A 17,365-nucleotide genomic window follows, 5' to 3' on the forward strand; every position below is an offset into this window, starting at 1 on the left:
CCCCCCCCAAAAGTGAATTCCTTGAGGGAAGGAATGCTTTTTGTCTTTGTCTATTTTGGTCTTTATATCTTTAGCACTTAACCCAGGGCTGTATATGTAGAAAGTATTTAACAAATAACAATATTTTAAAAATAAATGGGGCAGGTGGTGAAGTGGATAGAAAACTGGGCGTGGAGTTAGGAAGACTCATCTTCCCGAGTTCAAATGGAATCTCAGACACTTCCTAGCTGTGTGACCCTGGGCAAGTCACTTAACTCTCTGCCTCAGTTTCCTCATCTGTAAAATGAGCTGGAGAAGGAAATGGCAAATCATTCTAGTATCTTTGCTAAGAAAACCACAAATGGGGTTACAAAGTATTAGTCTCAACAGAAAAATGACTAGATAATAGAATTTAATGAATTTTTATTGAATTGAATACCTACAGAGATTGGCAATAGTTACATTCAAGAAAAGCCATGAAAGTCACATCACGGATGGCAGAAATGAATTCATGGGATTTAGAGTTAGGAAGAAATTTAGAAATAATCTTGTCCAAGTCCTCATATTTCAGATGAAGAAACTAGGCCCAGAGAGCCCAAGTATGTGTACAAAATCACACACAGGAAATAGTAGACCTAAGATTCAAACAAAAGTTTTCTGAGTCCAAACCCAGTGAAAACCATCTGACTCTGACTTGCACTTTGTAAAGACCCAACTAGATCTCACCTAGATGCTTATATTGATGCTTCTTTTTCATTTTTGTGACCAAATGTGATCTAGACATTCAAAGCCCCAACCTCTAGTGTACAATTGCAATGAATCAAGTAGTTTTAGGTCATTCCTATTATTGAGAAATGTACTGGAAGACATTCTAATAGTAGAGTATCTGGTAAATTCTTGATTTGCTAATGGTTTCATTCCTCAGAAAGAAGAGAAAACAATGAAGCAAATTTCTATAGTTGGAATTTCTTCTGATCAACAAGAAGGACCTGTTGGTGATGTGGAAATGACAGGAACCTTGGAAGAAAGTTACCATGTCACTCTAAAGTGAGTACAGTGAAAGAAGGGAATTCTGGTTAATGAGACTTACGCCCCAGACTTAAGGAAAACAGATTGAAAAATGTTCAGAAAACAAATAGAAGAGATAGCCATAGATCATGGCTTTGAACTTTACGATGAAGGAAGGATGAGAAATTGTAAAAAAAAAAAAAAAAGGAAATTCTGAGAATATGATCATAAATAACCCTGGTGGAGAAGAAGGGTGTTTTTTTTTTAAAGTGTGTTCACAGAAATAACTCTGACGAATACAAGTTTTATGGATATATATGAATGTATACAAAAATTGAAAAAGAGGTGCATAGCCAAGGATAGATAGGAAAGAATGTAATGGACAATGTAGTTCTCTTAATGAACTGAGGGATGAAATGAATACCAAAGGTAAAAGAAAGCATGCTTTTAATCTACTTGCACAACAAGGAGATCAGAAAAGAGGAACAGGCCAACTATGGCATGTATTTTTTTCCTTAAAATTATTTTATTAAATTATTTTCTTCAAAATTATCTTTGATGGCCTCCTTGATGTTCCTCAAACAAGACAACCTATCTCCTAACTCTGAGCATTTTTATTGGCTGTCCTCCGTGCCTGAAATGCTTTTTCTCATTAACTTAGCCATATGGCTTCCCAGGCTTCTTTCAATTTTAGTTAAAATCTCATTATCTATAAGAAGTATTTCTTTATCTCTCTTAATTGTAGGGCACCCACTTTGTTGATTATTTCCAGTTTATCCTGCATGTAAATTATTTGTACATAATTAAATGCATGTTGTCTTCTACATTAAATTTTGAGCTCCTTAAGAGCATGGACTTTCTTGTTTTACCTTTATATTCCCAGAACTTAGTACAGTGCATGACACATATTAGGTACTTAGAAATACGTATTGACTTACTGACTTTGTTGTTGTTGTTTGTCTTTTGTTTTCCTTGAAGACCAATGACATCATAGGGTAAAATAGTAGATGATAGGTGTTGTCTTGACTTGAATGTGAATTGGATTTAAGTGAGTCAGAATTGTACAAAGTCATCAGCCTTACTGTCTCTTCCAGATCACTGAAGTCCAATGGCAGGGCAAATGTCAAGATGACTGGATATGGCCCAGGGTACAGTGGATGACCTTGGTATCTTCACTGTCTAAGTTTTAAGTGCTCCATTTCAGCTGGATTCATAGCTATTGGAACAAATTGTTCTCATCTGCCATTCCTCTAGGGAAAGTCTTTACATTCTTGGCATAGACATTACCCTAATTCACCGATGCATTTGAGGCCTGTCAGTTAACCTCAACCTGGTTTAAACCCATCTGCCATGATGATTTTAGTGGGGTGTGGCCACTGCACATGCTATGGCTTCTTGGAACCACAGGCAAGAGTGGGGTGATAGGTAGACACCAAAGGTATCCCAGCAAACCCTCACACCAAAACTGCTAATCCTCTCTGAACACACCATTGACTGACAATATATATTATGTTGATATTTTGTTTCAGTATGAAATACGAAACACCCATGTACTTAGGTTGAATTCCCTCAAATATACAATCTTCAAAATAGTGAACAAAAGGGTAATTGCAACTGCCAATATAATCAACCGTCTACTTTGGCAATCTTCTGTTTATTAAAAGCAAGGATGGTGGATTGATGCTCTATAAATTGATTCCAAAACTGTCTCTACTCTTTGATCTAAATTAGTTTGCTATTTAAAGTTGCCTTCATTTATTTAGTTATTGTGCAACACTCCATGCAGATCTTGCTATATTTTAATTCTTCATATTTGTCATTTCTTATTATACAAAATAAAGCAACAGACTCATTATCTTCATGTATATCATATTTTTAGTCATTCTCCAATCACTGAGTCTATGGTTTGTAGCCATTGTTTTCAAAAATAAGCCTTCAGATATTTTTAGTGTAGGTACTTTTTCTTATGCTTTCCATAATCTCCATAGAGGTAGATCCAATAGTGAGATCATGTAGTTAAAGCATATGAACAACTTTATCTCTTTTCTGGTATAATTCCAAGATTTTTTTCCCCCCAAATGTGAGACTAGTTCACAATTTTGTACAAATTTGCTTGTAGCAAATTGGTATTGTTTGATATCTTTTGCAGACTTCATACAAATATACAATTTTGCATCTTTTATTATCCTTTGTAATTTGATAAATAAGGTGATTTACTAAAGTTGCTTTAATAAAAACTTCTCTAATCATTTGCGATTTTGAGAACTTTTTAAAAACAGATGTTAACTTCTATTTATTTTTTGAGAAATCTTTTTATATCTTTTGATTATTTATCTACCGGGGAGTGGTTCTTTATCTTAAAGATTCATGTCAATTATCCATACTTTTTAAATGTTAAGCTATTTTTTAGATATTTTGTAGAAAATGTTTCTAGTCTACAGTTTTCTTTTTTTTATTATCTCCTGATTCTACTGTGCATAACTTTTTTATTTTTTGATAATCAAAGTAGTTTTTCTTTACAGTCTCTGAGTTGTGACTGGTTACAAACTCTTCACCTTTATATAGCAGAAAGATATACAAGTGAATTATGAAAATAAAAGGACTAAAATGTCCTTACTCGCTGAACCAGAGATTCCAATATTAATGAAAAAGGAAGACTCCATACATAGTATCACGTTGGTAGCAGTTCTTTTTGTAATAGCAAAAAAATCAGAAACACAATAAATATCCATCAATTGAAGAATGATAAAAAGAAATTGTGGTACACAAACATAATGGAATATTACTGCGTTTTAAGAAATGGATATGATTGAAAACAGAAAATCATGGAAAGATTTACATGAACTGATACAAAGTGAAAAGTAGAGCCAAGAAAAAAACAATAGGTACAGTAACTACAAGAATGAAAATGAAAAGATCAACAAGTATACAACAATCAAAAATGAATGTTGTAAAAGTACAAAGAACAAACTGCCTCAAAGACAAGATGTGAAAAGTCACCTTCCCCACCCCAACTTCTTTGGGGAGGTAAGAAGAAAACTATAGATGTGTCATATTGCATATACTCTCAGATTTTTCCCATATAGGGATCAATTTTGGTATTTTTCCCTCTTCTCTTCTTACATGAAAAAAGGTTTCATTCAAGATGTTATAAGGGATAGCTCTCTGGTAAGTGTCAAGGGATAAGGATACAGAGGAAATTTAGGTAATATAAAAACAAAAAAAAATTAATTAAATATGTTTTGAAAATGATATGCAACTTTATGTTATCTAGCAAATTTTAATTGTGTTACCTTTAAAATTCATCTCTTTATTTTTTGGAATTTATGATAGCAAATCCTTTAAGTTGTTGATCTCAAATTATTTTCTGTGTCACGGCATTTCAGTTTTCTTATCAGTTTGTGGTTGTTTTTGTTGCTGTTCAATAAAGGATCCTTTTCTCAACTACTATGTGTTCTTTGGTGCATTGAAGATGAGACTACACTGAGTCTCCATCAGTCTCACTAATCTGAATTATTCCACTGACCAACTTTTCTGTTTTCATGTAATAGATTTGATAATTCCTGTTTTATGGTATAGTACGAGACTGGGAAAATGTTAAGGTATGATTCTTAACCCAGGTCTTCCTGCCTCTAAGGCCAGTCTTCTGTCCACTACAGTATACTGCCTCTCCTGCTAAGAAGTAGACTCTAACAGGAAAGATTTATGACTGGAATAGATGAGAATAAGTGAGAAGGGTTCAGAGTGACACAGGTCATCTGATGATTGTCTTGGTGTATATACCTTCTGATATGCAGAGAGTCAGAGAACAGATTATCCCCTAACTTTCAAACTTGAAATGGGGCAGCTAAGTGGTTAGTGGATAGAATGTCAGGTTTTTGTTAGGAAGCCCTGAGTTCAATTCAGCCTCAGACACTTAGTAGCTGTGTGACCGGGCAAGCCACTTAACAACTGTTTGCCTCCTTATCTGTCAAATGCGGATAACAATAGCACCTCCCTTCCTGGTTTGTTGTTATAATCAAATGAGATAATAATTGTCAAGGGTTTAGCATAATGCAGGCACATAGTAAGTGCTATATATACACATTAGTTGCCATACTTATTAGATATCACTCTGCCATTCTCTCCTTGACTCCTCGGAGATGGCTATGTGAGAACCCTGAATGGGCCTAGGACAAGTATCAATTGGTAAGGCACTTCCATTTTCTTTGCAGGAATGCTTCATTGTCTTTGTCTTTAGGGTAACTGTTCAGAATTATATGGACAATTTGTAGTAGTTATTTTAATGGATTTGCATATTTTTACTGATAAAAATTACCCCAGAAGTCAATGTGTTTACTAGTCCTCATTAAATTTTTCTCTTCCATTTTTACGATTAGAGAAAAAGGAAAAAAAACCTATAAGTTCTAAAATGTTTATAGCAGCTCTCCTTGTGTTGCCAAAGAATTGGAAATTGCAGGAATGCCCATCAATTGGGGAATGGTTGAACAAGTCACAACTTGTATATGATTGTGATGAAATACTACTGTGCTATAAAAAAATGATGAGCTCAACGATCTTAAAAAAAAGCAGAACCAAGAGAACATTGTATACAGTAACAGCAATATTGTTTTAAGAATGACTTCGAGCAAATAAGTAATTTTAACTATTATAAATACCTGAATTAACTTATAAAGGACATATAAAGAAAGACGCTATCTGCATGCAGAGAAAGAAATAATAAATAGAAATATGTATAGAATAATTTATACACACACACATGTATTTGTGTCTAATGGTAGCCATCTCTAAGGTGGAAGGGGAGAAAAGAAATAAAAAGGAAAAAATAGAAATTTACAGGATAACTTTATTCTATATTTAAAAGGAATAGCAAGTTGTACATAATAGATTTGCAGTTCCATGTGCAATCATCCTTTTTATTATACTATGTTATGGAATTGATTGTTTTATTTCACAAATTAAAAAAAAATAAAAATCTCTTCCTTCCTTTTCTTTTTTTCTCCCTTCCTTCCTCTTTCCTCACTACCCCACAGTACTGAAAAGATCCCCAAATTACAAATGTGTTTCTGTTTTGGTCCAGGGGAAAGTGTTGTGGATTTGGAGGTAGAGAGCCTTGGTTTGAATCCCAGTCAGTTCTGCTTTTCACTACTGTAACTGTTGTTGTAACTGTTTACAGTGGTAAACAGCTTCCTTTAAGCTTCCTTGTACTTCATTCATACAATGAGAAGATTATGGCATTTAAGGTACTTTTGACCTTTAAATCTACAATCTTACTATATTATAGATAATTAAACACCCTATTGTCCACTGGTGAAATGAAGAAGTTGATAGGTTTAAGGGTCAGTTATATCTCCACATCCCTTCTTGAGAGGAGTAGAGGCCTTAACAGTTGTAGTGGAGCATCTGGGTAAAGAGTTTGAACAAAGCATGGGCTCCCTGTAATCATTTGGAACAGGGAAACTAGTTAAAAAATGTTGTCATGGGGGCAGCTAGGTGGCACAGTGGATAGAGTATGGGCCTTGGAGTCAGGAGGACCTGAGTTCAAATTCAGCCTCACACACTTGACACACTCACTGTGTGACCCTGGGCAAGTCACTAAACCCCATTGCCTAGCAAAAACAAACAAACAAACAAATAAATAATTAAATTAATGAATAAAATATTAAATAAATAAATAAATGAACAAATAAATAAAATAAATAAGTACATGAGTAAGTAAGTAAGTAAATAAATAAACAAATATTGTCAGACCCCCACTTGCAAGAGGTGTCTCCCATTCCTGGAATGATCTCCCTTCTCATCTCCACCTGGTTTCCTTTAAGTCTACTAAAATTCCATTTTTTAACAGGAAGCCTTTTTCAACTCCTCTTAATTCCAGTGCCTACATGTTGTTGATTAGTTCTTATTTATCTGATATGTATATAGCTTGCTTCATATTATACAGATGCATTTGTTTGCATGTTCCTTCCCCCATTACATTGTAAGCTCCTTGAAAGCAGGGACTGTCTTTTGACTCTTTTTATATCTCCACCTAGTAAATATTTAATAAATGTTTATTTATTGATTGATTGAGATGCCCTGCCTAGCCTAGGGCAGTCATAGGATTATAAATTTAGATTTGGGTAAAACTTTAGAGGTCAATAATCCAAACTCCACTTTCCTCTTCATTTTATCCATGAGAAAAGCTGAGGCTTAGAGAAGTAAAATGAATTGCTCAGAATAATGTAGTCATTAAGTATCTAAAAATATGATTTTAACCAAAATCTTTTAAGTTCCAAATCCAATGCCACAGTGCATTCTGCCTCAGTGCTTCTCATATGAGTGGGAATGGAAAGGAACATACAGATGTGCAAACATCTTTTGGGTTAAAAACCAACAGGATCTGGCAACTGACTGGAAGAGGTGGAAGAGAAGGAAAAGTTCATTTGCATTATTCTTGCTCCCTTCAACAGCCAAGTTTGTACTTCCTCTGAAGACACCAATAAGTTTCTGTTTGCAGTTTGATGGATGGCTCCAGCTATCTGCTTGTGTAGAAGTAAGGATGACTAGCACATATTTTATAGTAGGCATGACTGCTGTGGATCAGGTTACCAAGTCTAAAAATTTCCCTAGGCTATCTTTAATGATTTAAGTGCCTTTAAAGGAATATATATATATATATATATATATATATATATATATATATATATATACACATACACACACACAACACACATATATGTATATTTGCCTCCAGAATCCTATCATTACAGTTTCATAATTTTAAAATTAATTGAAATATGCACAGATTCCAAGCACAAGCAGACTACATGGGGCAGTACTTGAAGTTCCACCAGAGCGAACCATACAATCATAAAATTTTGAACAAATACAGCCAACATATCCATAATTGAGGATTTATTAAGTATCCACCATGTGTGAGGCACTGAGGATTAAAACACAAAAATAAAATAGTCCCTGTTCCTTTGGATATTATTGTTCTATTTTAGACATGAGGATATTGAGGTCCAAAGAAATTATTTGCCCATAATCACACAGCTACCAAATGGAAAAGGCAGAGTTCAAACCTGGATCTCTTCTGACTCTGAATCTGGCACTCTAGATCATTTAGATTAAACCTTAGTTTTAAAGATGAAAATACTGAGACCCCAAAAGGTTAAGGAATTTATCTAGTTTCATGAAATGAGTTAATGTCAAAGTCAGGGTTAGAATCAATATAGGGGCTTATAGTCTATAGATTAATTAATAATAAAGGCATTAGAATCAAGAAGACATTGAACAAAGCATGGGATTTCAGTTTTGTAGTCTATAAAATTAAGGTTTAAACTAAATGATCTAGAGTGCTGATTCAGAGTCAGAAGAAGTCCAGATTAAACTCTGACTTTTCTATTTAGTAGTTATGTGACTGTGGGCAAATAATCTCTCAGCGGGAGTGGAGAACCTTCAGCCTCGAGGCTACATCTGGCCTCAAGGCTGAAGGTTCCCCACCCCATCTTAGGATTTCAGTATCCTCATTTCTTGGAAGGGTTAATGTGTGTAAAAAACTTTGTAAAATTTAAAATGCAATATAAATATCAACTATGAGGATGCTTAGTGATGTTATTATTTAAAGTCACTGTCAGGTCTTATATTCTGTATGTCTATGAATGTTTATAGTATTTATATTGCATTTTAAGTTTTTCAAATAATCATGCAAAACAAAGGAAAAATACTGCTAAGAATTATAGTTCTTTTCTGTTTAAATAAATCCAAGCATCCTCGTTGTTAGTGTTTATTGCATGCAAGAGTGTGTAGATGGCATAAAAATACTAGTAAGTTGTAGGATAACTGAAGAAGAATATCCCAAATTCAATAACCTATTGGAAATTCAATCTCATGCTTGAATATAATCTTGAGACATAACAGAATTGTATTACAAAATGAGGGTGAGTTAGTTTGCAGGGAGTAGTGCCACTTGAATGAATAGGACAAGCTATTGTATACTTAATGTAATATGTTTATTATATTATATGGTTACTGCAATGCCTCACACTTGAGACTCCACAGTAAAGGTTCTTGTGTGTGTGTGTGTGTGTGTGTGTGTGTGTGTGTGTGTGGAATGGTAGCCTAAAATAGAAGGATCACATTTTAAAAAATATTTTTTATTCACAAATTAAAAATAGTGTATGATTATGTGGTTTTTTTGGCTCAGATCAAATCTCCCTTCATTCTGAGATGAAAGAAGAGTGATTTCTACTTGGCAAATTATTTCCTTTGGAGGGAATTCAGCACCACAACATAAGATCATTGATTTAGAGTTAGGCGGCCCCCTAGAGGTCATCCAATCTGATCTAATTTTACAGAGAAGGCCTAGAGAGGTAAAGGAACTTGTACAAGGTCATAAGGGTAGAAAGTGACAGCATTAAGTGGAATTCGAACCCAGTTCCTGTAACTCCAAATTCAGGGCTATTTCTGTCAAAACAAGGATTTTAAATACTTGGCTTTATTGAAGACAGCTCCTTGTGTCAGAACAAAATGGAAGCCTAGCTTTAGTCAATGGCCTCAAGAAAATGAGCTTCCAAGAAAACAATAATCCTAAACCTGCAAAAGAAAGCTTTTATAATAAGCTCCCTTTTCTTGTCTTCCCCCAGGCCATATATGACACAGAAGACAAAAAAGATGAACATCAGAGTCTCTTACATCCGTTGTCAAATTTAGGTTTCATTAAAATGTCATTCATTTGAGCTGCCTCTTGAGTAGTCTTTTAACGGAGGCCCTTTTTTCATATATTTGAAAATTTTTAGAGCTAATGATATCTTACAAGGCAATTGGGAATTAATTAAAGTTGTTATACTTTCTGAACTTCAGGTGAACCTTTTGTAGGGCTGTTACCTCATGAACCTCCCTTAGAATCACTATTTGGGGATGGGCTAATTATTCAATTTGGGCACCTGCAAGATCCTACTTTACAAGCTCAACAAATTTATCTTCACCTGACTGGAGCATTAGATTGAAAAGTAACTCTCTCTAAAGATAAATTATCTTGTTTCTTTCTGTTCTCCTAAATTATAAATATACCATTAGTTAAAGATGTATAATGGACAGCTTGTATCTGTGGCTTTAGATGTAGCATACTTCAGAAATCTCAAGAGAAAAATCTATTCTACAAAAGTTGGAGGGGAAAAAAAACACCTTTGCTCATGCTGTTGTTTTTGTTGAGTTGTTTCAATCATGTCTGACCCTTTGTTACCTTATTTCATATTTTTTTTTTTTTGGCAAAGATATAGAGGGTTTGCAGTTCCCTTCTCCAGCTCATTCTACAGATAAGGAACTGAGGCATACCTTTAAATGACTTACACAAGGTCACACAACTAGTAAGTATCTGAGGCCAGATTTGTACTCATGGAGTCTTTCTGACTGCAGGCCTGGCACTCTATCCATTGCATCACCTAGCTCAGGGCTTCCTTAAACTTTTTCCACCCTCGACCCCTTTTCATGTTTTGGTAGTGGTCCTTGGAATTGCGGGGCCTCAGGGCACATGCAAAGTGCACATGCTGCATTCAAAACCAAGGGTTCAGTGAAGTTACATGATACAACACAGGCAACTCCTGCCAGAAACACCTCAGATTTATTATTCATTTGATTTTGTATTAATTTTTGGTGATTGCACTTTCAGAAACCTTTTACTATTGCCAAATTTTTCATGAAGATCACGACCTACAGTTTAAGAAGCACCAGATTCCTAGCTCATGATAGGTGTAGTTTTGCTTTCTGTATTTTTGGCATGGGGAAAACGTTCTGCCTCACACAGCTCTTGCAAATAATAGTTGCAGATCCTATTAACTTTTGTAATCAAGTACTATTCCATCTACTTTCTTGACTCTTCTCCTGGCCTTCATTATCCTTCCACAGGTAAATATCTAGGGGGAAATATTTTCCCAAGTAGTATAATAGCTGTATCGATCTTTAAGCATGAGGGCCAAGTCATCCATGTTTTCTATTTCTTCTGAATCCCAAAATTTCCTGACACACAGTAAGCACCCATTGAATGAATGAATGAATGAATGGCTAAAGAAGAAGAGTACATGACTAGAAATGAACTCTTACAATCTAAATTGCCCATTATGAAAATATGAAAACTTTTCATTTCTATATTCTTCTCTAAGGAATTTACTTATTTTTCATCATACCTTCTGTTTATTCTCTTACTCTATGCTTCTATAGCCAACTAGCAATTATCAAGAATGAATTATCCAGGTCCCTTGTTTTCCTTCATTCCTTTCTGCTCAGGCTACCTTTGCCCATTTTACTATGCTCATTTGCTCATTAGGCCTCTCATCTGACAACACACTGGGGAAAGAGAAAACTCAATTTTACCACCTTCAGGACCTCACTCCAAAGGTATAATAGCATTGTAACTGGTTTGCATATTCTTCTACACTGCTTAAACATTTTCCTTTATTTGTAGAGCATTTTCATTGTTTTAGCATGATTTCTTTAAGTTCTCTATATAAAAACACATGCATACATAAATGTACACATGCACATATACATACACACATACATACATATATACATATATATATATAGATATAAAATTATACCTTCCACATCTTAGGGGTTATCTCATGGCTCCCCTGTAGGTTAATAATGTTGACTCTGTTTAAATTGTATAATTAGAAAGAATAAAATTTTACTCACAACCAAAGAAACTTTGATCGTATTATTTCTATTGTATGAAAACTTCTTCGAGTTGTCCATTTTATTTGAAATTGTTAGTCATTACACTCCAATTTAAAACTACTGATGTATTTTTGTCTAACTTATCTTTTACACTTGTCACTAGTTTCAGACACCATTCTGCTCACATAAAACTGGCTATTACTTCTCATTTCTACTTCTGACATTTTCCTCTGTTAGTCCCCAGATACTACTTCACTGGATAAGACATAGCATTATGTAATGAATAGAAAGCCAGCCAGGGAATCAGGAAGATTTGAATTCAAGGCTTGCCTCTGATAACTGGTGGTATGGCCCTCAGCAAGTATTTTAATCTTTTGCTGCCAGGCAACTCTCTAAGGCTTTAAATTACAGAGAAGGTCCCATCCTATGTTGATTGGACTTCTGGTAATCTGGAAGTTCCCTATACAATGAAATCACAGGTCCAATCATTATTCTCTCCCTCAGTTATGGAAAAATATATTTTTCTATAAAGGCCATGCCCTTTTCACCATCCTTCAGACAACCTTATGAAGCATGAGGTTCTATGTGAATCACATTTCTGACCACCTTATCAGATGTGATAAGATTATTCTTATCTCCTTGGCTTTAATCCAGCCTAGTCTATTAAAGTGCCAATAAAATTAGTTTATGAATAACTAATGCTAGAAATACTGAAAGTCCTATTATCTATTTATATCAACTAATTCTCATTGTTTACTCTTTCATGTCTTGCTATGAAGAAACACTCTAAATTTAGTTTTCATTTTTTTCTCAAAAAATATTTATTGCCACGTAGAACAATATTTATGCTCCCATTATAATTTTGTGCATGGAAATTTCTGGGTGATTTTCTCAAAAAACTTAAATGAATCTCCCACCTGCTAATTAAGCAAAACAAACTGAAACAAAACGACAACAAAATAACTATTGTGGGACCACATGTTCGGATGAATCAAAAGAATGATAAACCCACGAGTTTCTAAAAGTCACATAAGGAAAGAAAAAACAGGTTCCATTCTTTAAGATGTCTCAAGAGTCTCTTTCTTTGTCAGCAATAGAGTGTATGTATCTTTTGCCACTTTGTCCTTAACATTAACAGAAAAACAGACAAGCTAATAGGATAGGAAAATATAACAAATACTCTTTTTTCTTGAAAATCTAAATTGTTCATGTCAAATATACCTCCCTGACCATAAAAATAACCAAGGCATTAATTTATGATCAAAGTTGCCCATTATGAAAATATTTGTTTTCATTTTTATATTCTTCACTAAAGCTTATTTTTCAGCACTCAGGACAGTAGTTTTGTTAAGATGTGTTCTCGTGTTTAAAACAAAATTCAGCTATTTCTTAATTTGACTATGCAAGATTAACAACTTTGACCCCTCATGTAATGCAGGAAAAAGACTAGTTGATTCATAAAGGTTATAAATGCCTGGCATTCAGACAAAGGAACTTTAAAAAATATTACATTGAATTTTGAGATCCATCATTCATGCAATCCAGATTTTACCTTTGTGTTTGGGTCGCATAGCTGCTATCATAGGCCTCGTAGCTCTGGTCATCATATTCACCTCCATAGCCATCATCATATCCCTAAAGAAGGGAAAAAAAGAGAGAACTAAGCAAAAATCAATTTGCAGAAATTTGCAATTCCACATTAATGAGGTAATATGAGATGCCACCTGAGGGTAGATTTTTTCTTTCCCTTTCCCATGATCACAATATATACTATATTAGAATAGTAAGTGCATGTAACTCAGCTGTAGAACTTCATGGATTAAATATTATAATTCTGGAAATTGTCTATTAATTAATAAAATCCAATTATGCCTCAAAGAGTAGAAATGCACATGGGTTTGTCTAGAATTTTGAGCCATTGGGGTAGTTTGAATAATCTCTTATTTGGGGATGTAATCTATTTTTGTCTCAAGCTGCTTCTGCTTTGTTGACGATTTCATTCCTTCCTGCTACCACTGCCTTGCCCAATTTCTAGAACCCTATATCTTCTATAACTGAAATATCCCTCGTTCCTAACTGATTGGCAACAGTTTGCTTGTAGCATCAGACATGAGGTTCTCCTAGGGGTTAGACTAGATGATCTTTAAAGTCCATTCTGGCTCTACTCTATGATTCTATTATCTTCTCATCCAAGTATGACTCTACTCATCCCTATCAATCCTGAAGTCTTATTAATCATGTTGGTTGTGAGCCTTTAGTTTAATATAGCACAGGCAACCCACACTAAAGAACAAAAAGTGTTGTCAAGTGGAAGAGGAATTCAATTTGTCCTAGGTTTTTTTTGATTGTTTGTTTTGTTCTGTTTTGGTTTGGTTTGGTTGGTTTGTTTGTTTCTCTGGAGGGGAACTAAAAGCAGTGGCTGGAAGCTTTAAGAAACAAATTTGAGTTGGAAATCAGAAAAAAAAATCCATATATTAGAGCTTTCCAAAAGGAGAATTGATTGCCTCAGAAGATAATAGGTTTCTCCTCATTAGAGATCTTTAAACAAAGGCTAGATAACAACTTACCATTGGAGGCATTGTGTTTTGTTTTGTTTTCCCCAGGTATGGTTTGGGATAGCTAAATCTCCAACTGTGAAGACCCTGGAAAAAAAGGGTGCCAGGGTGGAAAGGTGCCTCTCTCCTGGAACTTGATGTTCTTCTTCTGCTAAGATCATTACATCCAAAATCAGAATACTGTTTATAATGCACCCCCACCTCCTATTACTCTGTCCTTTTTTTTCAGATGACAATGATACTAATGTTCTTGTCCCCATCTTTATTTCTTCCATTCCTTGCTCCGCCTCAGCCCAGGTGTCTAAAGTTAAGCTTCTTTCCTTGTGTGAGGTAAAATGTACAAACACTGGTCATTCTGCTTCTAGTGTGAAAATCTCAAAAACTTTCCAAAGTGGCAGCAATGGTCTGAAATACCTGTACTAACATAATGGTAATTTTGGGAATGCAAGGGATATGTTCTTTTACTAACATATATGAGTGACTAGCAATCAGTAAGATGAGCAAATGGTCATTGTTCAATCATTCAGTTGTGTCTAATTCTTCATGACCCCATGGACCATAGCACACCAGGCCCTTCTAGTGGAGAACTACTATCTCCTCAAGTTTGTCCAAACTCATGTTCATTGCTTTCATAACATTACCCATTTCATCCTTTTCCATTCCCTTCAATCTTTCCCAACATCAGGGACTTTTCCAATGAGTTCTGTATTTTCATTATGTGGCCAAAGTATTTAAGCTTCAGCTTTAATATTTGTCCTTCCAATGAATAAACTAAATTTAACAAATGGATGTAATCATATTTATCCCATAGCATCATTAAGAATATTGGGATTGAGTATGAAGCCATAACGGTCAGTTATTTTAAAACGTCATCAAGATTCAGGAAAGAAAACAAAGTCATCTCTGTAAATAATCACTGAAATAAACAAAGAACTTTCACTTTTTGCATATCTTAGTATTGCGGCTTTCAAAGGATGCACTGAAGACCTAATGTATTATATGTTTTGCTAGGTGTTTCATGAAAATTTGCTCTCTACATATCCATTTCAAACTTCATAAATTATACATTACCCACATTAGCCTCCTCTATAAATTCAGTTCCTATTGAGCTTGTAATTACTGCTATGAACCATCAGAATCAAGAGAGGAGTCTGGGAAGATAGCGAAGTAGGTTAGAAAATTTTAAGCACTCAATATTTTCCTCTACAAAAGAGATAAAATAGCACCTCTGGGCGAACGTATACCTGTGAAAACAAATAAGAGTGGGGGCAGAACAGGGGGTCCTCTTGGGACAACTGGAGAGATCTGAAGAAAAATCCCAGGAAGAGATATCCTCCTGGTGAAGAGTAAACACCTCCAGGCTAGGGTCTGCTTTAACAACAAACAGCAAGTTGCTTAAACAAGCAGCAGCAAACCCTGGGGTCCGCTAGTTTGCGAGGCTGCCTCAGCCCCAGCAACAGGAACTTTTACCCCCAGGACTGTGAGTGGAGTTGGGCACTGGACCTGGGGAAGATCTAGGGAACCTCTGCTGATAAGGAACGCCGGACCCAACTGTGGAGATGCAGTGGGAGTGAGAAGGAACTAGCCCATGTTCGCTGAGTGCAGAAGCAGTGGAGTAGGGCACTGCTAGCTATAGGCACTTACAGGAAGCTGGAGGTCTAGGTTTGAGTTCAAGGTCAGAAGGGAAAACTGAAGAGGATCAGAGGCCTGAGGCACCATCCCCCATACCTCAGGATTAGAGGTGATTAGAAAAACTAAATTATTACAAAACAAAACAAAACAAAACAAAAAAACAACTACACAGGCAAAGGAGAAAGAATCCGACTGATGAGGTAGAAAAAAGTGCTTGAGGCAGATGGAGCAAGCAGCACCTGAGATAGGAGATAGGATGTAGGATGTGATCAGTCAAAAAAGTGATCAAGGAAGACTATGCATTGAAGCCCCCACCTTGGACTTATCTGTATGCTTTCACAAAGCACCTTCAATTCCAGAGCAGCTCTTCCCCTCCTTTTTCTGTTCTCCTTTCTTATCACCTCTAGACTACCTGATATCTCAGGCATTTTGGAGCCATCCTTGCTGCTCCCATTCTCTTGTCTCCTTCCCCCTATTCCATAAAATTATATTTAAACCATACCTTTAATCTGGCTAACCACCTTTGTGTCCTATGGGATAAAGGGGCCACTCTACTCCCTTAGGGAAGCAAAGCCTGTGGCCCATACTCTGCCTCCCACGTGGAGTAGAGTCCATTGGGGATCTGCCTCATAGAGAGCAGGCCCACTAGGGTGCATCACCCCAATGAATGCCTTTGTTTAACTTGGGGACTGTCCGAATGAATTTTTTTAGGACATTAAGATTCGCATGTCTATTCCTCATCATTTCAGGTAACACCCCAACACTCTTGGGGTCCACCCTGAACTCATCACCAATGACAATAGAGAAGGTCTAAGTGAATTCTTTCACACCTGAACCAGCTCTCCCAACTCCAACCTCAACACAACCATGGAGAGATACTATGGGAATAGAGAAGATCAGGGTTCATCTTCAGAGGAAGATACTGAAGCAAAGAAACCCTCTTCTACCCCAAAGAATAATGTCAAATGGTCACCTGCCCAAAAAAGAATTCATTGAACAATTTAAAAAATACTTCAAAAATCAAATGAAAGAGATTGAAGAATAACTAAAAAGAAAAATAAGAATAATACAAGAAAAATAAGATTATGAAAAGAAAATCAACCAATTGAAAACAGATCTTTTTTTTTTAGTTTTTAGGCAATTAGGGTTAAGTGACATGCCCAGGGTCACACAGTTAGTAAGTGTCAAGTGTTGGTCTGAGGCCAGATTTGAACTCAGGTCCTCCTGACTTCAGGACTGGTGCTCTATCCACTGCACCACCTAGCTGCCCCCAAGATCTTTCTTAAGGAAGAAAATGTCTCCTTGAAAATTAGACCTGGTAGGGGGCAGAGCCAAGATGGAGGAGTAAAAGCAGTGACTTGCTTGAGCGCTCCCCCAAATCCCTCCAAATACCTATAAAAAATGGCTCTGAACAAATTCTAAAGCAGCAGAACCCACAAAAAGACAGAGTGAAACAAATTTCCAGCCAAAGACAGCCTGGATGGTTGATCAGAAAGGTATAGCACTGGGCAGGGAGAGCTCAGTTTGGC

The 17,365-nt window shown here is 35.8% G+C and overlaps 1 protein-coding gene across 1 annotated transcript in view; it reads right to left on the bottom strand.

Annotated features, from left to right (window-relative positions):
* The window catches only part of KHDRBS2 (KH RNA binding domain containing, signal transduction associated 2), a 762,937-nt gene that overhangs the window by 35,628 nt on the left and 709,944 nt on the right, over positions 1-17,365 (bottom strand). Inside the window, exon 7 of the mRNA XM_027852957.1 lies at positions 13,202-13,284. Within this exon, the coding sequence (XP_027708758.1) occupies positions 13,202-13,284 (83 nt within the window). The remainder of the gene's footprint in view (positions 1-13,201; positions 13,285-17,365) is intronic.

The sequence above is a fragment of the Vombatus ursinus genome, unplaced genomic scaffold (genome assembly GCF_900497805.2).
Source record: "Vombatus ursinus unplaced genomic scaffold, bare-nosed wombat genome assembly UNPS02009835.1, whole genome shotgun sequence".
In the NCBI taxonomy this organism is placed as follows: Eukaryota; Metazoa; Chordata; class Mammalia; order Diprotodontia; family Vombatidae; genus Vombatus; species Vombatus ursinus.